Source organism: Podarcis gaigeae (genome assembly GCF_964106915.1).
Source record: "Podarcis gaigeae genome assembly, chromosome: 5".
Classification (NCBI taxonomy): domain Eukaryota; kingdom Metazoa; phylum Chordata; class Lepidosauria; order Squamata; family Lacertidae; genus Podarcis; species Podarcis gaigeae.
In genome coordinates, this window is record NC_139681.1 from 31,021,255 (window position 1) to 31,048,708 (window position 27,454).

Consider the following 27,454-nt stretch of genomic DNA (forward strand, 5'->3'; position numbering starts at 1 on the left):
AAAATGCAATCAATGACAAATGCATTAGCCCAACGTATGTACATCTGTCCATGTATCTGTTTCATTCACACTGCTGCCAGATGTCCAGCTGGCACAGAGCATGGCCAGGGTGCATGTTGCTGGATGTGATCCTGCTCTTCCTTACGTGTCTGTGAACATGTAAGCAGAGAGGATCATGGGAACTCCTTTCTGAGTCAGGCCATTGGTTGCTATCTACTCTAACCAACCAGTTGTTCCCAGTCCTGCTACCTAAGCTTTTTTTTAACTGAAGATGCTACAGATTGGAATAAAGATATTCTGTATGCAACATGTGCACTCTATCCACTGAGCTATGGCCCCTTGTGAAACCAACCAAAAGGAAATTTGGAAAAAAAGGAAAATATGCATTACATTTACCTGGGGTCTGTATACAGACTCTAGAATATTTGTCATTTAGAGTGCTGTGTGATTCCTATTAGCTGTATGTGGTAGGGGCTTAAAACAATGAGCCCAAACTCACTGTTCATTGCTAAGCAAAGAGTGTGATGTTTATGTTGTGAATTATGGCATTTGATTTGCTACAGTTGGCCATGACTGCATTATTTTCTGGCCATTGATTTTCCTGCCTTTAAACCAATTTGGTGGGCGCATGGTGCTTATTTTCTTGCCTTGTGAACAGATTGGTGATTGTGTGTGGTATCTGTCTTATATAAATAACTTAAAATAATAATTTAAATAACTTATAATATACTACTTGCATTTGACGTTTTTCTGCTTCGTGTTGATTTACAATGCCTCCTCATACCTCCATACAGAATTTGTGACCATGGGCCTCCTGTGTCTAGACTTTTGAGACATTTCGGGATCTCAGACTTGCTGGAAGTCTCTCATCTCATTAACTTTAATGCCCAGACACGTAGTCAGAAGAAACACAACATACTCGACAAAATATGGCCTGTTTGCTTCACATGTTCAAGAGCTGTTTGGAACCTGCATTCCAAAGCCGAGAGGCTGAGGACTTTCTTAACAATGCTGATTTGTTGAACAAAACCCAGAAGGGTTTCCTCATTCATGTAGCCTTGTACAACAGCGTTGTGTAGGCTCAAACCATAGCTGACACCCACTTGTTGCACAGGTTATTTGACTGTCTCCACCATGGGCATATGGTTGTATCGTCCAGCCAAGAATCAAGCTATCAGACCTGGCTTGCTAGAGAGATGCTTTGGGTCTGTAATTCTGTAACCATGTATTTATTATTTATTTGTGTTTCACAGTTGTATCATGCCTTTCCTCTAAGTTGTTCAAGATACAGCAGAGGTGGGTTTAGGGCAGCGTGACTGGTACCCCGGCAAAGGGACCTAGGGGGCACCTTCCCGCCTTCTTCTCAAAGTCTAGTAAGTGCTGGGCTTTGGGAAGGAGGTGTGAGGGCTCTAGCAGACCTCAGCAGACCTCCTGTCTCCTTCCCAAAACCTAGTTAGTGCTTGCCCAGCTTTGGGAAGGAGGCAGGAAGACCCTGCCAGAGCCTCACACCTCCTTCCCAAAGCCCTGCACCTCACTTAACCAGCTTTAGGAAGGCAGTTTTGGGATGGAGGGGTGTCAAATTTTGGCCTCGCACAGGGCTTCATATTACCAAGGTCCGCCCCTGGATACAGTATACATAGGGTTATCTCCTTTTATCCTGTAGGCAACCCTTTCAGGTAGGTTATTCTGCTGGGACAGGGAGTGACTTAACCAAAGGTAGTTTCACGGCTTACTCGGGATTTTGAACCCTGGTCTTCCACATTCAGGTGCAAACACAATATCTGCTTTAACACAAAGGAGTACATGTGCCCGAAGAAATTTAGAGCTGAGCCAAAGGGTTTTTGATTCCTTTTCTGGCTCGGACATGGGGTTTTGGAGAGGGACAGGCAGAAGTTTTCATGAAACCACACGCACACTTCACCTATTTTCACAGCTGTTGCCACTTGTTTATGATTATATGTGGTATCATTCTAAAGCCAATTCAGAGTGAGGGCATAAACAAGGAATATTTTCCCCTGCTCTCACGCTGGCATCTTCTGAGTAGGAAGCACACAGGAAACTGCCAGGCAGAAGCAGGGGGTTTAGAAGCTATTGTAGCAAATGGAGCAAGCATTTTTCATATGTTTGTGTCCCTTATAAATCACCAAACATCCCCTCCCCCCAGCTTTGCAGCTTGCAGCCAGGGTGGTCAAGTTGTGGGGCATTTTGGCTCAGCACTAGTAAATAAAATTGGACAGTTGATGTGCTTAAGAGTTTTGCATTCCAGTTTTTTACGCAAATTGTTTCCATCAGCGACCTATAGTATTGATACAATATAGTCCTCCTGCCATCATCCATCATGTGTGTGCATGCTTAGACGCAGGGTGGGGGGAAGAGAGAAAGGATCTCTTTAGCTCATACTTTTATTGTAACTTTCCTTTGAATCGGTCACGCCTGAAGAGGAGTCACGCCGACAACATATTTGAACAACTGGCTCTTTTGAAAGACTGCAACATATTTGAGCAAATAGCTGTCGTTTATCCAAGGACTCTCCTTCTCACTCACGTAGGGTGTGCTTGTTCTGTGCTTGTTCGCTGCACATACTCTCCTATGCTAGAATGAATCTACATGGACTAGTAATGCCAGTTAATCCCAGTGCAGAAATATACCTGATGACTGCACAGCAGTGGGAGTGAATAGTAGCAGCGGGTGTGGTTCACAATTGTACTCAACAAGCTACATATCCTTCTTTAGTGAGCCCCACATCTTTGTCTAGGATACACAAGGCTAACTGCACCAAGTCAGTTGTATCTGGCCCAGTCTTGTCTACTCTGACTTCCAATAGCTTGCCAGAATGTCTGGAAATCCTGGCTTTCCTGTCTATGATCACTTAACTGGAGATGCCACAAATTAAAAATAGGGCACCTTATCTGCACAAAGAATGTGCTCTACCGCCACCGGAGTGGTATTCTTCACATCCAAGATTTAGTTAGCTTATGTCTTTATTGTTTCTCTGTACCAATCCAATTGCCCATGCTCCTTGTGCCAACTTGTCCTTTGCTGTGTTTCTTTTCAGGGTCCTTCAGGAAGACCTGGGCTTCCGGTAAATATTTTTTCCCCTTTTTGTGTTTCTCCTCCTCTCTTCTTCCTTTCTTGCCAGCTGCCTAAAGTCTGTGAATGCTGGGGAGGAGATAGCTGGCTACCCATTGCAAAAGAACGTATTGTCAGACAATAGGTGTAGATGATATAGTACCCTTTAGATGGTTTTGGACTCACATCAGCTTCATCCTCAGCCAGCATGGCTACTGCTCAGTCCAGTAACATCTGAAGGGTGCCATGTTCACCTCTTCTGCTATAAAGAGAAGTGGATTTCAGTGGGACATGCAGACTGACCCAATGTCAGGACAAAGGTTCTAAGTATAGAATTTCCCAAATCTTTCTTGTAATGGAGAGCACACATTTCCTTTAAGAAGTTCTTTTGATTTCAGATGAGCTCATAGCACTTAGGGTATTTCCTTCCCACATTGCAGTTTTCATTCTTGGAGTTGCTTCTGCAAGCCACTCCTGCAGAAACATACAAAGGATCTATATCTTGGTCTACTTACAAGTCATATAATAAAGCTCTCAGGAGTTTTCAGATTCTTGGCATACCCAGCATTGACTTGTGAGTAGGCAGAGATGTAAATCTGTCCTATATTATTTAATCGTGGAAAGGATTTGCAGGTTCAGTTGAACAAATACCATTGTGTGAGGAATGTTTTCTTAGTGATGCAGAAATAGAGAGCTGACCTGCTTGGCCCATGTGCAATGGAAGCTCCAGTTCATTAGATTTTTTGGTGTTGTGGGTTGATTTCCTTCAGGAATTTGTGGCACAACATTCCTTGAGAAAAAAAACATGCATTTTATGGCTTGGGTTTAGCACAAACCAAGCATCAGGAAAATATAATAACAGAGAAGACACATCCTTCCAGCCACATTCAGACACTGGCATTTTGGGAAGCTGCCAGTCACATTTATAGCAAAGTTAAGAATATAAAAGTTGCCTCATATTGGATACCCCATTGTCTATGTCAGGGGTACCCAACACAGTGCCCTTCATATGTTGCTGAACTGTAGTTTCCACCACCTTTGACCATTGGCCCTGTTGGCTGGGGCTGATAGGGATTGTAATCCAAGGACAGTTGGCTGGCTACCCCGGGTCAATGTAGTCTAGTGCTGTGATTGTAAGCATGTTGATTGTGACCCTGATTTTAGAAGCTTGGAGGAGCTTCCCCACTTCTGCTACCTAAGATCTCTTGATCTGGTTGATATAAGTTTCATTGCTGTTAAGTTGTGGGTTGACATAGCCGACGACCAGCGATTTCTCCAAATAGCTCTTTATTTCGTAAGCTGGAATAGAACTGACTGCAAACAGCTCAGCCGGCCTGCTTTTATAGGCAGCCGGCTGTCAACATTGTAACAACAGCCCAGAGTTCCCGCCTAAAATAACTGACGCGGACCTGAGGGAAAACTATCTACAGACCTGAGTGAAAACTATATACAGTATCCCCCTGCTGGCCCAGGGTGAAACTTCACTACATAACAATTGCCACCATTGATTTCACTTCCTGGAAGTAGTAGTGGCTGATAAGGGGGTATGGAAAACAATACCACTAAGCAGCTGTCAAATGGGAGGGGAACATCTGGGGCTTACCAACCAACATCTGTGGGACTAGCCTGGGCAAGAGATACTCATGAAGGCATGTGCTGGTAATTTTGGGCCAATTGTGTAATTAGTCTGTAATATCTACATGGGTATGGTGAACTAGCCAGTCACCAAAACAGCTGCACAGTGCTACATGTGAGGCACTATTGTTTTGGCTGCTTCCACCAGGTCATGGATCACAGGCACCCCTCTCTCACAACCAGCATTGGCGGTCACTTGACCCCTTTCTGCCTCTCTGTAACTAGCTGTCACTGCTGGAATGGAAGGTGTACCTAGCTTACCCTTGGGTGGTTTTGCATTTGCCTAGCTGGGATAGGATCTATTATCAGAATCCCTTCCATTATCCTTCTACGTTTGCTAGGTAGGAACATGGCTAGTTCATTAAATCTCTTCTTAATGGACACATCCCCCATTCCAATTTGTAGTTCCTCTCAAACAGCAAAAGATGTAAATATTCTTTTTCCCACCTTGTTGACAGCTTGCATTCTTCTTTCCCCTCTAAGCTTGTTTATATGAATAGTCTTATTATCAGAGATTAAAAACAAAACCAGCATGGTGCCGGCCACTTTTTATGGGATTTGTAAACATATACCTAATGCTAATCCACATGGAAATCAGGTATTAGTGATAGTCTGTGGACATGATGGGTCACAAAAAATATGCCAGAGGGACTTCATACTGGAGGACTGACATTTTCCCCTCTAATCTAATCTAATCTAATGATAAGTTACTGACTTCAGAAGCTAGTTCACTCAGGGGAAAGCGAAAGAGCCTATCTATATGAACAACTATAACCACAATAAATGTACCACTGTTTTTCACTGTAAGTATGGGAATATGATATTGGAAGTCAGTTCTCTTTTTCGTTAAAGGGACGTTTCTCAGGGCAGAAGTCAGTTTTAGCTCCAAGATGGGGTTGGTGCCAAAAACCATAGTCTCTTGTTGAGTTTTCTCCCCAAAAGTTTTAGAAACGCCATCCCATCAGATGTCAAGGAGAAAAAGAACTATACAACTTTTAGAGGACATCTGAAGGTAGCCCTGTATCAGGAAGTTTTTAATGTTTGACGTTTTATTATGTTTTTCTATGTGCTGTAAGCTTCCCAGAGTGACTGAGGAAACCCAGCCAGATGGGTGGGGTATATATAATAAAGTTATTATTATTATTATTATTATTATTAATGTACAAAGACACCCATGATAGTCATCTACCCTGGCCTGCCAACAATACAGCCTACACCACAGTCAAGGGCTGGGGAAATGTATAACATGATGATGTCTTGATTCTGCTCAATATGCCTAAACATAACAGGGACGAGTGGGAGAACTTGAAGCCGGTGTATCATTTTTGTTGGCAGCTCAGTCTGAAAAGCATAACATTTAGTTCTGTTCTTGCTTGCTGTTTTGTCAGTGTGTATAAATATCTGAGCTCAAGATATATGACTGGGCATCCATCAATTGCAAAGCATGCCTTCGCACATTAAAAAACAAAAACCTTGTTATATACATGGACATGATAATGGAAAAACATCTGGGAAAACTGAGCTGTTTATCAAGGCACGTACAAATTAGTAGTGTGTGCATGTCTTGTACTCGGGTATCTATACCTCAATTCAAAATGTCAAGTAAGAAGCTCTCCTACTTTTTATTTCTTGGTTTCAATTTGAATTAACCCAAAAGGTTCAGCTTTGATAATTAGGGAACTTTAGGATTAATTTTCTGAAATTTGGGAGTAAAATGTGTTCAGCTTCAGAAATCAGTTTGGAAAGTTCTTCTCTAGAAAGACCATACAAGGGTCAGACTTGAAGGTAGTTCAGATCTTAGATATGACACCTTTGGATAAAATATCCCTCAAGTGTGACTTTCAAATGCAAAGAAATAAAAATAAGGGACCTAAACACACTTTGTGGAATCTTAGGGGATAATAACATCAAGATAGGCCCTTGTTTTTCATGCGGTTGTATAGTGTGTTGGCTGCTTTGGTGATGAAAAACTTAGAAACACATGGTAGGCAGGCAGCCAGGCAAACCATGCTGACTTATTAAGCTATGAAGGTTGTGCCAATGCACTATGAGGGGTATAAACATTACTCATGAGTGAGTGTGTTTCTTGGCATTACATGATAGGCACCCTGCTCTCTTAAGCATCAGTAATTTATTCTGAACATCATAGGCAGGGATGTGTGTGTGGTGCAATTCAAGAGGAATCTGGAAGGCAGTATTGGGTTCAGAATTCAACTGCTTGATAAGATCAGCTTTATTTCATTGTCTAAAAGCATGTTGCTAGCCTTTAGGGTTGCAAAGATATATATGAATGTTTTTGCACAGAGAGGGCAGGGCATGATGCAATGCACGTTGTTCAAAATAGAGAGTCCATTACCAGACATAAGACTCATAAATGCTAGAATATACTTCGTGACTCTCGTATACATCCTTACCTAGGAGTAATTTCAAATGAACTTAGTGGGACTTAATTCTAAGTAGACATGCATCCACTATGAGGTTGCAATCCTGCCCATTAGCTGGGATTAAGCCCCAGTGATTTCTTAGTAGACATAGTTAGGACTGCAGGCAGGAAGATCTGAAAGTGCAACTTTTTTTCCAACTTACAACATGCACATTTAAAGCAAGTAATTTCTATGCCCCTTAGTCAGTGGCAGGCCTTGGGGTGTCAAATTTCAGCTGCACCCTGTGTGACACTAAAATTTGGCACCCCTTCCCTTCTTGCGCTCCATTGTAAATCATAGTTGCGGCATCCCTGAGACTGCACACCCAGTGTGACCAAACTGGCCGTACTCCCCTAAATCATCCTTTGCCTTAGTAATATCTTGAACAAAATTTTGAAAAAGTGTAGAACTGATTTTCTCAAATTAACTGATACAAGGGTTCTTTAGCTGTGATTCAAGGGCTTCTGGTGCATTTTTCAGGGGCATGTTGATGTCACACAGTTAATGAAAAAAGGAAAATGCTAAAGAGCTATAGATTCCTGTTAGTAGTTCTACCTCAGGCTGAAGAGGCAAGCCACAGAGAAGCTGCTTACTTCTTTGACAGTGCAAGTTTTGTTTTTTTTAAAAAAGACCCTTCTGCTAATGTGTGATTCTCCATCACACAAATAGCAATGGAAGCAAAGAACAGCAGGTGATTAATAATCATAAGCCTTTCAAATACCTTCCCCACATGGTGACATAATAATGATTCACAACAAACAAGCAAGGGATCCAAAATAAAACACAATTTAAGAACCAGTGGGCTACCACTTATTATACCAATGGACTAGGAAATATACTGATAAACAGAATATGTCATTAGACTACGAGAGGGCTTGTTTTCTTCTTTCCTTGGTTTCCCATAGGGATCTAGTTGGCCACTGTGATAACAGGATGCTGGACTAGTTGGGGCTTTGGCCTGATCCAGCAGGCTCTTCTTATGTTTTGTTCTTATGTTCTCAACAACTTTGATGTGTTATGCAATATTGCAAATTTGTGAAACTATAAAATGTTTCTATATAATGACACCATGTATGTTTCTTTATCAATTTTCTGCACAGCTATACTTACGTACTTATAGACATATTTAAAATATATTTAGACATACACCTATACGCACACAAGACCATGCAAGCAAATTTATACCGTTGCATTGAAGATGCTCCAACCACATAGTTTCCACTTCAGATTCCATAAAATACGCAAACTTCTGTATTTTCAACCTAACACACAAACATCTAAACCAATTACATAAATTTTAAATTAACCAATGCAGCTGCTTGAAACACCAAGTAAAAGCTATTTTGTGTCAATTTATAGCACCACATATGGCCAGTTTCCAACTGCCCTCTGATTTTGCATTAATTGTTAGGGAGACAAAGGCGCCATGGGGATCCGTGGACTACCGGTGAGTCTTAAACCTCTTGCAATTACCTGACACACCTGCTTCTAAACCCTTTGCTATCCATGGCCCCTTTGTGGGGGAGGCGTGATATATTCATTATCTCAGGGTAATAATGACTCTGGGTCCATTTCTAGTTTGGCTGTGCAAAAGGCAAAGCATGAAGCAGCTACTATTAAAAAAATAAATAACTGATTTGATTGCTGAGAGCTTCATAGCAAGAGGCAGAGGAAATCTCAGTGACTAGATGCTTCTGTTGCATAAAACTGCAGGGATCTTTAATTAACTGAGGAAGAGAACTTACATGGAAACTCACTGAGCATAAATTAATGGTGGGATGTGAAAAAGAAACTGATCTGTTTAGAGGATTGCCTGTACTATAGGCCCTATAGCACCAGGTTTTCAGCTGAAACAGGAGTACTGGGCGTGTGTGGCAGGGAAGGATTGCTTCTAAAACAGATTACTTTCTTACAGCTTTCCCAGAGTTGGAAAAGGGTGTAAATAACTGCAAAGATTAAATAGTTATACATTTTTGGCCTAAGGATGAGCATTGTTCTCTTGGGACAACATAGCAATGTCAACACCATAAAGGTGGAACATGTTTCAATTTAATGCTAACCACTGCTAAATATTCTCTTGTCATATCACCTCCCAAAGAAGTGTCTGCAACCTGTAATTTAAAGATTGGGGGAGTACACTCTGCTGCTTTCCTGTAGTTAAGAAACAACACTGCAAGAATATATTCCCACACTCACTGACCAAAGAAGTGTTGTTCTCTATAATGCATACAAGTGCATGTCAGTCTGTGTGCATTTCCAGTAACATGCATAAAAACTAATAATTCCAAAGGCATTATTCCATGCACCTGGATGTGTTGTAGATGTGAGAAAATGTTTTTGTTTGACATACCTCAAACTTGAATCTCAAATATTGACAGAATGAGCTTCCCCCTAGTTAAGGAGAAAAGCAATGAAACTTTTTCCAATGTACAAAAAAAGGCATAAAATAAATGCAACAATTGGCACCCTCATTCCTGGTTCAGTCAAGATACACTCAAGCTTCTGCCTATGGTCTGCCTCATAGGTTGATTCAAATGATCTATGTTGTAATACATCAAATGCAGGCCAATTAGAAGTCAAAACATGGACATTTCAAGTAAATAAACAAATGATAAAGACCAGAGCATTTGAAAATGTACTCTACAAACGTCACCAAGACCAGGAACTTCTCAAATCAGCAAGTTAATTAGCAAACATAAATAGAATGATCAAAAACTTCACTCCATCACCTGTGATGTTGCCCCAAATGATGGGACATCTGACATCCAAGTAGTCATGCAAGACTTGATTGTATTTTTGAGGAAACACAGCACAACACTTCTGGAAAGAGTGTTGATAGGTGAAAATTTCTAGTGAGTGTTGGTCATATAATCTTGCATGCAGCTATATTTCATGGTGGCTAAAGCTGCACAATATTGGAAGTATTGTTTAGTTCTGGGTATCAGTTGTTGTTTTTAAAAGTCTTGAGAAATGGGAGAAAATTTACAGAATAGCTACATGAATTACAAAAGGTCTAGAAGATCAAGTCATATGAAGACAGACTGAGAGACCTGTGCATGTTTAGCCTCCACTAGAGAAATGCATTGACAAATTTCAAATATCTGAAAGTCGTTATTAGAAAGAAGATGTCAAACCAAGTGAGAATTTCCACATTCTTCACAAGAAATGCAAGAAACAACAAGTTTAAAATGGAGGGCAGTGAATTTAAATAGAATGTTAGGGGAAATGTGTTAAGTAAAAGAGCAAATTGACAATACGATAAATCCATGAAGGCTGCAGTGTCTTTTATGGAATGTTAAGTATACCATTTTAGAAGTAGTTTTCTTGTTTTCAGTTTATGAAGTCTGTGTCTTCTGGATTTTATTTTATCTTATTGTACACCACTTCAGTAGCTTTTGGCTATGAGTTGACTTCTGAGTCTGCAAAACAAATACATATATCCTTGGGAATATCAAGGCAAAACTGTTGAGAATGGTGTTGGCATTCAGGTTCTTTTTAACATGCCATCAATTGAAGAGTAGTCTGTAGTTCAGCTCTAGTATTCAGGTTAATATTTTGTTTATAATTGGTCAAATGCTCGTGCTTCAGTGGTGTGTTGGGTGGTAACAACAGATTACCTTGCCAAAGGGATGCTTTTATTCTGGTTATTGTGGCATTGGCTAGGATGCGGTGAACTTGCATTAAGTGACGCCATCAGAACTGATCTTCCAAACAGTAAATCTTTCTTGATTGCGGTGGGTCTAAGGAACCTTGCCAAATCTCTTGCTCCTTCCCAATTGCTGACTTTTGAGCTTAAATCTAGCCCAGCCTAGCTAACTCTATGAGCTTACTGCTAACGCATACCATTTGTTTTGCCATTCTTGAACTTAAGCTGGGTTCCTAGCTTCAGCTGCAGCAGCTCCTGCCGCCTTCTTAGGGTTCTTTAGGGTCTTTGGACAAAGAGTTAATCATGATGCAAAACAATCCCTGTTCCGTACCACTTCAGGCTGCAGATGAGCAATTGCATGGCTGAATGTGCCCTCTGTCCCACACGTATAAAATTCCTAAACATAAAAAGTAGCATCTTATTGATAAGACTGGGCTGGAACACATCTCCCAGGCATACTAGTTTTCTACGTATGTAGATTTTAAAAAAGAGAAATATATACATTCTTTCATGCGAACCCTTATGGTACGTTTCAGGAACAGTTTTTCACCATATGATGCACTCCCCTATCCAGAGACAGGGATTCTTAAAAGTGGTTTAAATGGGAGGGAGTCTGAAGCAAATGTTGCCATCCACTGTGCTTGTGCGTGAGCATTAAACAAAGCATGTTTCAATGTTTGTCACATGGGGATTTTTGTGTGTGTGCTTCTGTGTGTGCATCTATGTTGTTTGGGGGCTTAGTGTGCCTTAACACTGACTCCTGTGTTTGTGTCTCTCTTTCTCTCTTCCTTCACCCTCTTGCATGTGGCTGCGACTGGTGTAAATGGTGGCCCAGGGACTAAAGGGGCAACCTGGAGAGAAGGTGAGTCAGCTCTTTCCAGCTCATCACTTCATTACCGTGTCCTAAAAAAACCCTATGTCCCCTGGAAACACCTCCCTAACCAAGGTATTTTGCCCTGACAACAAGTTTGCCATGTGGTTGGTTGGAAATTAGTCCACGTTATCCCTCTCTAACTTCCACCCCTGCTCTTCCTGGTCTAGAAGAAAGGAAGAAATCCCATCCTCTACGTGAGCCAAAGGCCCAGTTTAGAAGTACAAACTTTACAGAAATTAATATATGCAAATAAGAAATAGCAGGGCGGGAAAGAGCCCACACATGTTCCAAGACAGTAGGGGGGGGGAATTGTTTACTATAATTTATACTAACATTGTGAAGGCTGGCTAGGCAAGCTCAACATTTGCAGCTGGACCTTTCTGGTATTTTCTGGAACCATTTTCTGTTTTGTTGCTGACAGCTGTGATTGGTGCGTTCAGGAAAGATACACGTGGAAATGTGGTTAACTGCACCAGCTGTGTCCTAGGCGGCCAGATGCGTTGTGTTGGGCCAGGTCCACCATTTCCTGATTGCAGCCTTCTATTATCTAAAGGGAAAGCCTCATAAAAAATAATTGAGGAAAGCAGGTGCGAGGGGACCCTCAAACGTTTACTTTAATCTGTGGTGCTGTTTTCGTTTGCTCCTATCCAGAAAAGCATTACATCAGTTCTTTTTATGTTTGGGCAGAGGTAAGTGGTAGCCCAGAACAGATTGCAATGGAAATATCATATTTTTATTTGCTTTGCCCCAGACAGAACTAGGGCTTTTTCAAACACCAAATGTATGTTGTGTGTGTGCCAGTAAGCAGCACTATCATTTCAGATGTTGCAGCACCTCAGAAGAAAAAAAAGGGGGGAGGATGTTTGCTGCAGATTCTCTGTCCTTCCCAAGGAAGTACCACAAAAAAGTTGTCTGTTTAGAAATCCTGTCAGCCTGACATGAAGAAGAAAAGATACTGCATGATATATTCTGGAGCAGAAGAGCAAAGCAGCTTGCAGACATAGGCCTTGGTTTCCTTTAGGTCATCCAAGACAATTAGCATAAAAACCTTCATCAGGTTTGACATTAAATATTTGGGCATGTTTAGGTAAAACAAGTGGAACCTGAAGCGTAACACTATAGTGTACGCTCACCTGCTAACAGAAGTAATGCTGCTTAGGGTTCTTTCTAGCACTCCAGCCCTCCTCTAGCATATTGGAAGTTGTCAGGGACTCAAGCAGGCCAGTTCTTTGTCCTCTCCTCTCCTCCCCACCCACTCTCCATTTTCCATTTCCCTTTTCCAACTGGACTCAACATTCTGTGACTCCTGGATGCCACTGAGCATGCTCTGTCCTCATTGGGCCATTGTTTTGCATACCTCAGGATTCATCCAAGCATGCTCTCTTGTTTCTCAGAAGTCCTGTTTTGGCTATAATCCTCTTGGCACTCCACCACCTGAGCTTATTATTAGAGGGAACCCACCACTCCAAGCTGCTGGTGTGACACTTGTCCCTTTTTATCTGTCTAAGTATTCAGATCTTCTTATGTCCTATTCCTCTTGGCCTAGTAGTGCAGTGAATGGCTGGCTGTCCATAATTTGCCAAATTAAGACGTGGGAACTCTATACGGGCTGCATATCCTGTCCATCCTATGTGATTATCGAGACCCTTTACTTATGGGTACGTAGGTTCTTTGCACTACAGTCACTTCAAAACCCCCATCATTTGTTCATTCCCTGTTATTAAATAAGCAGCAAAAATGCAACAATTCACATTCCCCTGAGCCTTTAAGGTGTTGAGGACAGAGAGGTTTAGAGGGGAGAGAATTGGAGATTTATAGTGCTTTTGTAATGGTTATCTATTCATTTACAAATTGTACATTTGTAAACTAAGCAGACATCCCAGGGACACTGGAATAAGCGTACAGTCAATCCCAGATTCATAGCACCATCAGTGCTGTGGAATCTTCAACAGCATCCTTGTCTCCAGAAATTTTGTTACTATCTAGGTCTCCCACTTAAACAAAAACCAAACTGATTTTCCATCCCCAACGACATAGACAGTTGTGAATCATATTCCAAATATTTAGAACAGCACTTCGTAGAACTTTGCCAAAAACAAAAAAACCCAACCAGCTTATTTTTGACCTTCACTGAGGGAAATAAAGACAACATGAAGCCATTCTGAAAGAATATGGGATGAGAAAGAAATTCTCTCAACATTTTGTGGTGGGGCTACTGCTTACCTGTCTTGACCTTACAAGGTGGCTAAAGGGATTTTGTGGGGGTAGCTCTAACTTCACAAATAAGGTCGGTGCTCCACACAGTGGCATGATGCTCCCATGGTGTCCCAGGAAGTGTGTGGATGGTATAAAGCTGGGGAGAGAGCCTTGTCCCATTGTGTGCAGTGCGAGGGTTTTTTTAAAAAAGTTGAATCAAGAAAAAAACACCTGAAAAACCCATGGCAACCTCAAATAGTTAAGGAAGGTAAACATAAGTAGCACCTCCTCTACCCAAAATGTTGGAAAATAGCAGTTAGTGGCCACTAGGGATGAAGGGTGGAAATTTGTTTCAGTTTGCATTTGAAAGCAAGCCTACTTAATTCACCCTTCCTGTAACAACTTGAGAACCTAAACGCATCCATCCTTCAAAATTAACACTTCTCTAAATTTTGTGGTGCAGTTCTCAAGCCAAGTTAGGTGTACATAGAAGTGTAAAAGGTAAAGGGACCCCTGACCATTAGGTCCAGTCGTGACCGACTCTGGGGTTGCGGCGCTCATCTTGCTTTATTGGCCGAGGGAGCCGGCGTACAGCTCCTGGGTCATGTGGCCACCATGACTAAGCCGCTTCTGGTGAACCAGAGCAGCGCATGGAAACGCCGTTTACCTTCCTGCCGGAGCGGTACCTATTTATCTACTTGCACTTTGACGTGCTTTCGAACTGCTAGGTTGGCAGGAGCAGGGACTGAGCAACGGGAGCTCACCCCATCGTGGGGATAAAGATAATGATAACTAGAAGTGAGACAACTCTGGCACAAGAGAGTCAGAATCTCTACATAGTGAGATTATACTTTCCATCCTCAAGGAGCCGCGAATGATGCTTTGATCTGATTTCAGAATAGGTTCAAAATGGCTCCCCGTCTTGTTTGGAAAAGGCCAAGGGACCTGCTGTTTTAACTGGAAGAAACCTGCTTTTGATCATTTTTTTTCTCAAGAGTGTGCAGATGTATTGTTCCTTTTAATCTCTTTTGTAAACTTTCCTTTTTCCTCCTCGTTATTTCCTTGGCCATGCTTTCCTTTCAGCCCTCAGTTGTTGTTCATTTGAATCTTTAACTTTAAATATTCGCTTTGGCTTTGTCACTTACATTCGTGTATTTTTCTCCCACTCTCAAATACTTCCCTTCCTTCTTTTTCTTCAACAGCCAACTCTAAGCCATTTCCCAGTCTTGTTTTGGTTTTGATTTTCACGTCCATGTTCTCCCTCTCCTCCTCCTCCTCCCATCCCTTGCAGGGAGCCCCAGGAGAAGCCGGCATATCCATCATCGGTCCCCGTGGCCCACCAGTAAGTTGCCTTCTCTGTTTTTTTTCTTCTACTTTAATTTTTAAAGGGTATGGATGAGTTGCCCAAAAAATACAGGGAGTGGGAAAATGCCACTAGTCAGCTCAAAGGGCCTGTAACTCTAAATGATGTGGTTTACATCCCTGGCCAGATTTGTTTTTATATTGAAATTACAGACTATATATATTGGTTAGAAAGTACACCAGTCTCAGCACAAAAGCTCAAACTGGCCGTACCAGTGGTTTCCCCTCCTGTGTTTAAAAGTAATGGAAATATTTTCTGGTCTAAAGGGAAAAGCCAGTAACAGAAAGCATATTACACACCCTTGTATTTTTAGCAAAAAAATAAAAATAGTATTGCCTTCAGATAATACCAGCTGGTCACTGATTTCTGGTGCAATGTGCTAGAAAGAAATTTGACGTCATTTCCCAGAAAATGTGTGGTGACCCAGATCCCCCTCTCTTCTTCACCAACCCAAGGTGAACCATATTGGTAGTATTCAACACTGTAAGAAATGAATTGGTGGTGCTTCAAAATTTTATTTATGGTAAACTTCTAAAAGTTTTTGTTGGGTTTCTTCTCAGGCAAAACATCTGTGGAATTCAGAGAGGTGTGGAAAGTTTGTTGATAAGACCAGCAGAATTTCTCAGGGAGGTCTTGCCACATAACTACTGTCCACTTTAGTGAAAACAGAATGGGATGTCTTGTTAGTTGACTACAAGAGAGAGAGAGGCATGCACTGGTAGAGGTTGCCAGGCCTAACCGCTGTCACTTTCAGTTAAATAATGTCAGCTAGGGTGGAAGAGATTTGGGACTGAGGCCTTGAAGAGTCACTGTCAATCAGATTAGGCAATCCTGTGACAGATGGCCTGTCTCAGTAAAAGACAGCTTCATGTATTTTATGTCTAAAAGTTAGTATCTTTGGGAGATTGCATTATTTATGCTTGGGCTTGCAGATGCAGGTAAAATCAGGAGACAAACGGGGGGGGGGGGATCGCTGAGGTGCTTATTTGTTTTATGTTGCATTTTTATGTGTTTCAGCCCATTTTATTTTCTGACTGAAAAAGTTGCCAAGTTTCTCTCTTTTTACTGCCTACTAGTCTATAGTGTTCATATGTTGCCATAATACTCAGTGGCCACAATCTAGCACAGAGTTAGGTATGCTCAGGCTACTAAAACCAATGGTTTAAGTGCATTTATCTCTGTGTTGGACTGTGACCTGTGATTTTTCTCCATTGCATGACTAAGCTGAAAACTGCTCCACACGCTAACAGAATGTTATATGCCCTTTTCACACTGCCGCTTTGGATACAAACGTTACATGGAAGAGGAAGCAGGATTGAACTTCATGACCCCACCCCTGAGCCTCAAAGTGTGCCCCACAGCAGGATACAGATTCCGCATTCAGAACATAAAGTGTTCAGCATGCGTGCACATAGTCCATATGCAAGGCCAGGGAAATGTATGAAAGGCAGGGCCAGGGCTAGTGAGCATGAATCTCCTCCTCGTGTTGATTTTATACAGAATGGCTATGACTTGGCTTTTTATGACCCAACAGTGTTCTTCTGCAAACAGTAATGAATATCATAAGCACAATGTGTGAAAGGGGATGGATACTTTCCTTCAGTTTTGCATTAATGAGCAGCCCACATTGTGCTGCAACTTTGGCCAGAGAAGACAAATTACAACTTTGAATTATGAGTGATGGTGCAACCTGCATCTGTATAATTATAGAGTAGGTTCAGTACTGATTCATCCTGTCCCTTAGTATACTTTCTTTTGGGAGTAAAATAATTTTGCTGCCAGGATTTGCATTTCAAGGATAAGAGAGGCAGGAAAGAAAAATGCAGACAGAGAAGTGTTGGGAGCTGAAAGTTTTAAGAAGGCTAAAGTGATATAAAAGAGGCAATTGCACAGCAGAACGTTGTCTTTGTGCATGATGAATCTAGCAATTTCAGCTTCTAACCAGGAAATGAAATCATACTGTCCGCAACACTCTCTCACTGATAACCTGGCAATTTGCCCACAAGACTCCTGCAACCTGCCATTTCCAACCCATCTTTGAGGGCCAGTTTTGCAAAAATGAAAAGGCATGTTGATTTTGCCTTGAGACTCCTCACTGGAGAGCATTTACCTAAGCTTTATTAGAGTGAAACTACTTGAGAGGAAATAATTTCAGGACTGTGGCTTTAATAAGGCACGTATTATGCTTGAAGTGAATTGTTGCCTGCCATAATCATCAGTACAGGGGAAAATGCTTTTTCTCCATCTCCTTCTCCAAATCAATTGCAAAGATGATTTAGTTTTATGGTGACCTGGTGATAAGCGCTAAGGAGCACCTTGATAGCAAAGAAACGCAGGAGTACTCTGGAATAACAGCATGCTTTAGACAGATGTGAGATGACAAATAGTTTCCAGACTGTCTTTTGGAGGCAAGATGATGTGAGCAGTTGCACATCCAGAGCTTTTCAGCTGCTTAACATTACTTGAGTTTGCTGGCTTGAGCAAAGCATCGTGCTGAGCATGGCAGAAACAGACGCGTTCCACGACTTGGCAGTTCCCAGAGTTCTATTCTTGAGAACTTGATACAAACAACATTTGAGGAAGAGAAAGCTCCATGCTTCTTGGAATCTCTAGTGCTTGAACTTTTGCTCTGGCCTTTTATTGTCTCCAGCCTAAAGAGTCGAAAGGAGCAGCATAGCAGTTTACAAGGAAGGTATCAGAGGCCAAGTTGCACCCTTTCCGGCTTTCCTCTAACTATTCTTTGCTCAGCCCTTTCTTGTCCATCAACATTCAGAGACAATCTACATGCAGAGATTTATTAGTGAGATCCTCTCCTTTCGTGTTGTTTCGGAAAGTTACGGAGTGGACAGGCCATGGAATTTATAGCAGATCATCTCCCCTTGGTCCTTAGCCAGTGGCTCCAGGTGGTTTTATATATTCTGCCAAAGCCAATATGACCAAATGCAACATCACAAAGTTTAATAATTTTTAAGCAAGTCTACTCCAGTCACACCAGCATTTTAAAAAAGCGCTGTTTGGAGCAATTTAAGGCACTTTATAGCCACAGTAATTCTCCAAGGAATTTCTAAGACGATTTTGGTCTTCATTCTCTGGCTTGTGAAAGCCCTTTTGTAATATGAAAGCGGGGTGTATGTTAAAAAGCAATGGTTTTCAAAGCATTCACTTGGTAATTCTAGGGTTCCATGGAAGCTTATTAAAGATTCTTCGATGAAACATTCAGTAAGGGCAGGCAAACTTCTCCAAAAAACAGCTTGCCCATTAATACCAGGAATGTTCCCAGGTACAGGGTGGGTGGATGTATTCTAGGTTTTGTTAAAGTGGGGAAAACAATAGGATCCAATGAGTGCCGCACATGAACTGAATGACAATTCTACAAAATGCCCTGGAATTAAATAGAAGGATCTGCTAATTTCAGTTCTTTCTGTTTCTCATTTTTTTTCATTCTTAAATTCAGTTCTCCATATTTCTGCAGCAATTTGTGAAATGAAAAAATAAAATCCCTGTGAAAATTCTTCAGTATTTTAGTGGGAATTTCTGCCAATAGACACACTTCTGTATGCAGTTTGACTAATGTGCATATTTTACAAGCAGTTTCCCCTAACATAATGCACTTTTGGTTGTTCTCACTACACACACACACACTTTCCCCTAATATAATGTATCTTTTGTACACATTGATTGGAGAACTGACTTGCAAAGTTCAGTTAAGTATGAATTTTGAAAGATGACAGTATTTCAATTCTCATCCGGTTTGGAAAGTGTGAAACTGAAGGATTTGCCTATACATGTAAACTGGACTGAATCCCCCCTCCCCCACAATCCTTACTTGGAACGTTCCACTAACGAGCAGAGGTTCCATGGTAGACAAGCAAATGTCTCAAGAGAAAAAGTTTGCAAACAATTGCCTTACAGAGTAACTGTGAAACCCTAGGGCTACTTTTACTTCTAAAATGATTGTAATACAGCAGCAGATTTGCTACAGTTTATTGTGTATAATAGGGTTTCAGACTTTCACTGGCAACAACAAAAAGGCTTCCCCACTTTCTAAATTAGGCTATTAGAAATTAGGCTATTTTTGTACAGGTTATCCTAGTGTATAACCTATGTAGTAAGTAATTATATCTAGCATATGAGCTACTGCTTGCCATCTGGCTCCTCCTGCTGCTACTGTTTTGCACCTGGGTTTGGTTGGTAGAGCTTGCAATTCTACTGCAAACGCAATTAGATCCTGCAGACCTGGTTTACCTGTGCCTGTCTTAGATTGTGCTAAGTATTAAATGGAAAGAGGTTAATTGAGATTTTCAGCACCTTTATCTGGACTCTTCTCAATCTTAAATCTGCTATAAGAGTTTATAATCGTTTCCCCATTTTGTTTTGTTCAGCAATTGAGGTAAATGTAAGCAATTGCTTATATAAACAATTTACACACATGAGTAAACTTGTAACTAAGCACTGAATGTTTCTTTGGATCAGATTGTAGAACAATAGCATGTAACTATTCTTTGTCTATTAGACAAAGAAGGGTGTCTCCATTTCCCTGAGTATTAGGAAGTCCCAGGGGAAGTTTTAGAGGGTCAGTTTCCTTGTGGAAGAGAGAAAACTGGAGACTTGCAGTGTTTATAATAGATGTATATGCTATATAGAGAGTGAGAAGATAGGATGTTATTTTTTATTTGTTCGGTTACATCCGTGTCCTGCCTTCTTAGTGTGGGCTTACGAACTTAGTGATTTACAACATAATGGACCTAAACAATGGTTTAGTGTTTGGTGTGCTGTACATGAATTTGGGCTTACATTTTCCCTCCCCTGTTCCTCCTATGGTTAGTTCAAACAAACCAGGTACAAACCAGGGTTTGTGATATGGCTGATTAATTTAAAATTATTAGTTCTAATTAGTTTAAAAGTGAAAGCAGATGCCTGCAATATCCTCATGGCTATTATTGGGGGGGGGGAGTCTGCAAGCCTGATGCTTGTGCATGTAATGCCAAACCATACTTTAGTGTTGCATGCAAACATGGCCATAAAACCACACCACATTTTTTTTAAAACCCACAAACCCACAATATCAATTAAAACAAAAAAGCAGTAAGCCAGCGCATGAAACAGCTGTTCATGGCACACATACTCGTGCAGTGGCTTGTATAAGCCCCTAGAAATCAAGTTCCAGACTATGCACACCCGAAGTATGAACCATTTTGTATTATTGAAGAGTATGCTTATAACAATATGAGCAAGTCCAGTGAAAAAACACTTATATATCATGTACATTACCTTCTCTCTCTCTCTCTCTCTCTCTCTCTCTCTCTCTCTCTCTCTCTCTCTCTTTTTCAACACATGTGTCAGAAACATTTTAGCCAGTCATGAGTTGTGGCATGTCTTCAAGCACTGATGTTTATCAGAAATTCGAAATCCAATAGATACTTGCAAATTTGTCAGATCAGACAAGTAAAAATAGGCAGCATTGTTTCCAGGCACCCTTAGCAAGTAAACCTTAAAATTAGCTACACAGTGAAAGCGCAAACTAGGTACAGTTGAAATACACGGAACAACCAGAAAGGGACTTCTAGGAACAGGCACAGGATGTACACATTTGTTGCTCCATCTTCTGTTGGCATTGCATACCACCCTTGCTTAGGACTGTTCTGGCAACCATATTTGCTTCAACATTTTCCTTATGGGTAAAATGAATGAGGAGATATGAAAGCCAGACAACTGGGCTTGAGTGATCAAGACCACCATCATCTTTGAGGCTCAGTATACATCTCACAGCTGATTGACCACCATTAAATGCCTCATTTTATGGCACTGTGATGCGGTTATATAAAGTATTCCTATAAAGTGATCCCAGGCACTGCAAACTGCACCAAAAGGACTGGTGAGCAAGCTTGAATTTATAACACACATGTAATTGATTCAGAAACTTCAGACAAACTGTCTGGAATTCAAAACGAACCCTTCTGTAATGCTGCTGGGCCTCTTTATTTCCCATCATTCATGTGAAACCAGCCTGAGTGGCTATAGCTGAAGAACAATTGAAGGGAAATTGGAAATTACATAGTCTCTTCCACAGAACTGCTTTCCTTTTAATTTCCTCAACACCGGTTATTTGTGTTATATCCTCCAGCAGTTATAATTGTATCTGTTTGGGAGTAGAATAACAGGTTCCTTGAGATAACCTTGCACAGGTTTCTCTTACCATCTCTCCTTCTAGTAGTGAGCTCAGGTGGTAAGCACTGACAGGACTGGAGCCAAAATGGACCCACCAAGAAGCAAGAAGGATTTGTCAACCTTCTTATGGAAAGACCAAAGTTTGCAGAAGCTCGACAGTCTTTAAAAGCCAAAGTCAATTCTCAAGAATTTAGTGAGGACTGAGCATGCTCAGCAGTTTGCTTTGTTTGATGGTTTACAATGATGTGGTGGAATCAGCATAGTAAGTATCGAATCCATGTGGTGAGGAGCTTCACATCAGCACTTTGTCACATGGAGCGATCTTCATGTAGTTGGGATTCCAAGTGGCTGGCCATTGTACATCTGCTTATTTCCTTTGGGCCCAAGACCTTATTTGCACATATCATCCTTCCTGGTGTGTTTGCTCCAGGTTCTGCAGTTCTTTCCACACTGATTCAGGAATAGGTTGCCCACATGGTTTGGCCTCTTGATGTGTTTACAGGAGACATAAGCAATGTCCAGCCCATAGAAGACCTATCATTTGCATAGCTTATAAATATATCCTCAGTCAAGCTGAGCCACATGGATGGAAGTCTTTCTCTGTGCCCAGAACAGTGTGGGAGCAAATGCAGAAGGAACAGAAGCCGCATTAGCAATATGTTTAAAGGTCTAAGACTTGTAATTTTGGGGGAGAAATAAAGGTATTGGGGACTACACTTAAAAGAATACTGAAACATTTAAAGATTTGTGGTCGCTGAGCATCAACATAAGCATTTTCTGAGTGGTGGAGAAATGTGCAACTTGAGATTAGAGAGTCCAATATTATTTAGTGACTTGCGGTAGCTTCCAGACACCACAGAAGTGGCTTCATTTTGTACTAGTTCTCCGCAGTCAAGAGCTAATCCCTCAGGTCATGTAAAACAAGTGTACATATTTTCATCTGGCAAATGATGGAGAGTAGGAAATCACAAGGCCTGATGGAGTGATTTAGTCACACATGTTGCTGTCTCATCTGTTTCTTCTAATCTCTTTTTCCGCTTCATTCTATTCAGGGACAGCCTGGAACAAGAGGTTTTCCTGGGTTTCCGGTAAGTGGCACTGCTAATGCATACTGGTATGTATGAATGATATATTTCTAAGTGCAGCATCCCTGAAGCTAAATGCCTCTTGACGCATCTGTTCTAAAAATGGATGGCTGGGGATTGTGTCACAGAAAAGACATTGCTATTTCATTCAGTGCTTTGATTTCTTTAAAAATGTATTTATTGTTTTAAAAAAATTGCAAGTAGAGAGATCTCCTATATTTTCCTTACAAATGAGTCATTAAAGCAAAAACTGTAACATAAAACTATAAATATGTGTTGTGATTTGAACTAATTTCTAGATCTGTTGCAATGCTTTTTCAGTCACTAGACTCCCTTGTGTTTTCTGTCCAAGACCTGTCAGGTATTCAGTCTTGTGTGCTGTATATATGGGCTCTGAACACAGTCAGAATATTTGCCTGTTTTAGACTTCATTGCTACATATTTTCTTGGGATAAAGCCCAATTGAACCCAGTGGGGCTTGCGTCTCAGTAGACCTGTATAGAATTACACAAAAAGTCACCTCTTTTCTTTTGTTTTAATTTCAGGGTCAGATTGGTTTAGACGGCAAACCAGTAAGTGAATATTTCCCCTCCCCTGACTCTTGTTCTTGCTCATACTCCTAGTCAGCAGCTTTCTGTCAATAACACTTTCAAAATGTTTATCGCTAAATCATTTGTTTCAATAATTCTGGGCAAATCCATATATGTGAAGTGGTGCTGGTGTGCAGACCACCAAAAGACACGTCTTAGAAATTAGACTTGTCAGAAATGTAACTTATATGGTTGGAGACTTTTTAAAAATCCACCTATCATACACCAGTGTTTCTATTTTTATGTGTGTTTGTTTAAATTTTGAAAGCTTTAAAACCCAATTTTCAGGACACATGGGGAAAAATACACTTACAAGATATGGACCCACATCACAATTCATCCAAAACTAGACCTGAATAAATATATCTTCAGAAATTCTTTGAAAGACCAGTAGCGATGAGGCCATTGTGGTGAGGTAGAGCCAACATTTGCATTGCTGCAGGGGCACAGTGGCTGAAAGGTCAGGGCTGTGTAGGAGCCAGTGTCAGGAAGGCTGCTCTGCCCGAAATTTGGGCCCTACTGCAAGAGGCCATCTGTATGTATCTCTGTGAGGAGTGAGTTCCAAATGTGTGGGGCCACCTTTAAGAAAGCCCTTTTCCTGCTCCCTGCCAGCCTAATGGCTCTTGCTAGCCAGTTAGAGAGCAGGGTCACAGCTTTCATTTCAGTGCTTCGGCAGGCTCATCCACTTGCAGACAGCCCTTCAGATAACATGATCCCAAACCACTTAGGGCTTTAGATGTCCAAACCATGAGAAAACCATTGCTGTAGGAAAGTAACAGGAGAACGCATGACTAAACGGTAATGACAATCACAGAAGTCTGAGGCTTCAAAATGTCCTAGTAACTAGAATGGCCACCCCTGATGCAGTCTTCCTTTCCATTTCAGGGGCAACCTGGACAGAAGGGAGAAGTGGTAATAAGACTTTAATCTATTTCTGTGCAATATGCTGGGTTGAGGCGGGAGACTTTCAAGCTTGTAAAAGGGCAAGACTGGCAGGGCGGGTTTGTGGAGTCTTCATTTCAAAATGGAACTAGGGTTGCCATATTTCAATAAGTGGAAATCTGGACACAAAGGTTGCTGAGTTTTAAAGCTTTTTTTTATTTTGTTTTGTATTTTTTCAGAAATTCACCAAAAATGCAAAACTTCCAATATGGGCTGCCATACGCCTGGGTTTTCCTGGATATTTTAACCAGTTTCTGAAAATTCCACCAGGACACCATTTTCGAAGGACAAATCCCAGCTGTGTCCAGGAAATTCCGGACATATGGCAGCCCTACCTGGAATAGATCTCCCATTCTTTTCTCTTCCTACTCTAGCAATGAAAGCAGGAAAGTGATTTCTGCTGGCAAATTTGTAAATAAGACCTCCACCCCCCACCCCACCCCGTAAGCAGCACTAGGTTATTGGGTCATCATCAACAAATTTATTGTACTAGCCTTGACCACTTTAAAAATAAACTCAAAAAAATTCCAATCCCTAAACAATAAAAGCATTGTATAATAAGAAAGTTAAAGTACCTTCTAATGATATTAAATATTTTAACATAATTAGAGTAAAACTGAATTCAAGGTAAGATTAAACTAAATACACTCTTAAAGCTCCTAAGGCATGGCCTCCTTTAATACACTAGTTCTTTCTGTTAGATGTTTGCTTGCAGCTAAAGCATACAATGTTGTTCTATATGTAACAAATGGATAAACAACTCCAAAGAGAAAACACATAATTTTTTGGTCAGGATGTTAAACTAGACAAAATATTTCTCAGTAATTTTTCCCTTGTACTATCATATAAAGGACATTTCGGTGCATAATGGATTACATTCTCCACCTGCTTTAAATTACAAATGCAAATCTGTTGTGAAACTGGTATCTGTTTGTCTCTACCATTTGACACGGCGGAAGGCATAATCTGTAGGCGTAGCTCTCAGAAAGCTCTGCATAGGGGAAACACTGTCACTTCTTATTGATATCTAGATCTTTGACATTCCTCTTTGAAAGAATGACGCCAATGGGGAAATTTAGATTGTTGCTCTGGGGGTGGGGGGATGGGCCAGGAGAACCCCAGAGCAATGCATGCAAGATAAAAGCGGGGGGGGGGTGTTCTGTCTGGCAAGCAGAAATACTTGCACTGACAGATCTATTAGAAGAGTGCAACATTGAATTCCTCCCATGGTTCCACCACCAAACTTATCATAATATGGCAGGTTCTGGTAACGCCAAGGTAGGGTATGACATCACCATTGCACAGGAGTCCTTTGTGCATGTGTGGCATGGCTTTATAGCATCAATGAAGTCTCTAGAACAGGTGTAGAAAATCTTCCACAACTTGAGAACCGCATTCCCTTCTGGGAGACCTTCCAGGGGTCAAATGCCAATGGCAAAAGTGTGCAGAAGGCTAGTTTCTTTACACACACACACACACACACACACACACACTCCCCTTGCTATTCTCCAAGCAAGAAACATAAATTGTTCAAGGACATATTCCTACCAGACAGAGACACTCAAGAAGGGTGCGAAGCAAGGATGGAAAGGAATGCAGCTAAGGAGGATGTGTGGCCCAGGAAGAGTTGCAAGTGCCATATAGACACCCCTGGGCCTCATATTCCCCATCCCTGCTCTAAATTTGCAAGAGAACTCCAGATTCTTGTGAATATACCTGGTACAGTGGTTTTGTCATAGCTGGACCTGCAAATCCTCGTCTGGATTCCATATTTTTGTGGAATCGAGCTGCATCTGTAGCTATACCAAAGGCAAATCAGTTCTACATCTAATATCAAGTGAAATTTTCTAGGCAAACTGCTGCTGTCCCTCTTCTGGCCACAGGAGTGGGTAGGACTGGAGTCAGGTTTTTCTCCTCCTGACCCTGCAGCCAGGAGGTACTGGCTTCATTGAATACAGTACACTATCAACATAACTGTTATATGCACTGGGAAACCAAAATATTGTGTGACTCGCTTTCTTGCAATATTCACTTTTTATTCTGATGGTCTGGGACCAAACCCGCAATATCGCCAAGGTATCTCTCTCCTTTCCATGATGCTAGTCACCGTAAATTTAGTTAGCTTCATGACTCAACAAGGCTTAATTTGCCTTTGTGCTTACTGTTCCTTGTTGTGACTGCTTTGCTAAGTCCTTTCATATTTAAGCTACACTGGGATAATTAGGATTTGCTGGGTGACTGGCAAGTCTGAAATGCATGGTGAACAGGGTCATCTGATTGTTTCACCATCAGGTGGTAGCTCCACATCACTCCACCCCTCCTCCATCCAACTTAACATGCACTTAATAGAAGGATAGGGCGGGGGGGCGGGACTGTGCTGTTTGAGATGAATGGGGTTGAGTGCTGAGAAACTGTGTTAGGATATCCTGTTTTCATTATCCAGATTCCTTTTTTAAAAAAACCCAGAAATACATGTCAGGGAACCCACACAGTTTTGAAAATCAACTGTTCACAAAATTATTCAAGTCAATAACTTGGAAAGCAGAGTTAGTAATAGCCAGATACAGGCCATTTAGCCTATCTTGCTTGTAACTGGACACACTTTCACATACTAAATTCCTGGTCCATAAATTTTATCCACCTTGTTAATTCTGCTGCCACCCTGTGTGTATTGGCCCTGTTTTACAAAGTATCTCATTTCAGTGTATGCTTCGATTCCTGGATTGCTCGAGTCATGCTTTTATTTTCTACGAAGCTGGAGTTTTACCCTGTGTCTAAAGCAGAGCGAACCACAGGATATAGTGTATACTTTGCTTCCTCTCTGAGTTAATGAAATAATCCCACCCTACAATCTATCAAATAGTACAGGCCTGTGGTCTGGCAAGCTTCTGCTTGCTTTGGCCCAGAGCCTACAGAATTCCAATTTAACCCCACTGTTCAAATTAATTGTCACTCTGTTAATATAGTATATTTTCACTACATTATTTGTTGCAGGCAGATGCTGAAACATGCCGTGCTTTCTGTATCTGATGAATTGATTGTGAGATTTTCTTTTAAATTAAGTTTTAGGGGCGGAATGCACATATTTTGTGACCCTCTAAGCCAACACAGCCCACCAGGCATGTGTTGTGTGGGCCAGCCATGTGTTTGAGAAAACCAAAATGCTTTTTTTTGGGGGGGGGAGGGAGGGAAGCTCCAGGCAGGCGCCAAAGACAGTTTTATTGAGCCTCTGGTGGCCTGTGTTCAGCTCACTGAGTCACAAGTGGAGCAAGTCTCCACCAGGCATATTTTCAGTGCATCCCAAACACCAGAAAGGAAGAGGCCAAGCACAAGAGATTTTAAATAGGCTAAAGTCTATGGCTGTGTTCCGATTTACTTCTCCATCACTTTTTCTCAGAGAGCTGTATCCCTAATAGGCATCAGAGGTATGCCAAAATATCACAGAATAGTGTGCAAATGAGAG

General features: G+C 41.3%; 1 protein-coding gene across 1 annotated transcript in view; it reads left to right on the forward strand.

Annotated features, from left to right (window-relative positions):
• Positions 1–27,454, forward strand: part of COL13A1 (collagen type XIII alpha 1 chain) — a 147,619-nt gene that overhangs the window by 54,491 nt on the left and 65,674 nt on the right. The window contains exons 3-9 of the mRNA XM_083740709.1: positions 3,056–3,082; positions 8,539–8,574; positions 11,609–11,635; positions 15,135–15,185; positions 22,427–22,462; positions 23,005–23,031; positions 23,935–23,961. Of these exons, the coding sequence (XP_083596835.1) occupies positions 8,554–8,574; positions 11,609–11,635; positions 15,135–15,185; positions 22,427–22,462; positions 23,005–23,031; positions 23,935–23,961 (189 nt within the window). The 5' untranslated portion in view covers positions 3,056–3,082; positions 8,539–8,553. The remainder of the gene's footprint in view (positions 1–3,055; positions 3,083–8,538; positions 8,575–11,608; positions 11,636–15,134; positions 15,186–22,426; positions 22,463–23,004; positions 23,032–23,934; positions 23,962–27,454) is intronic.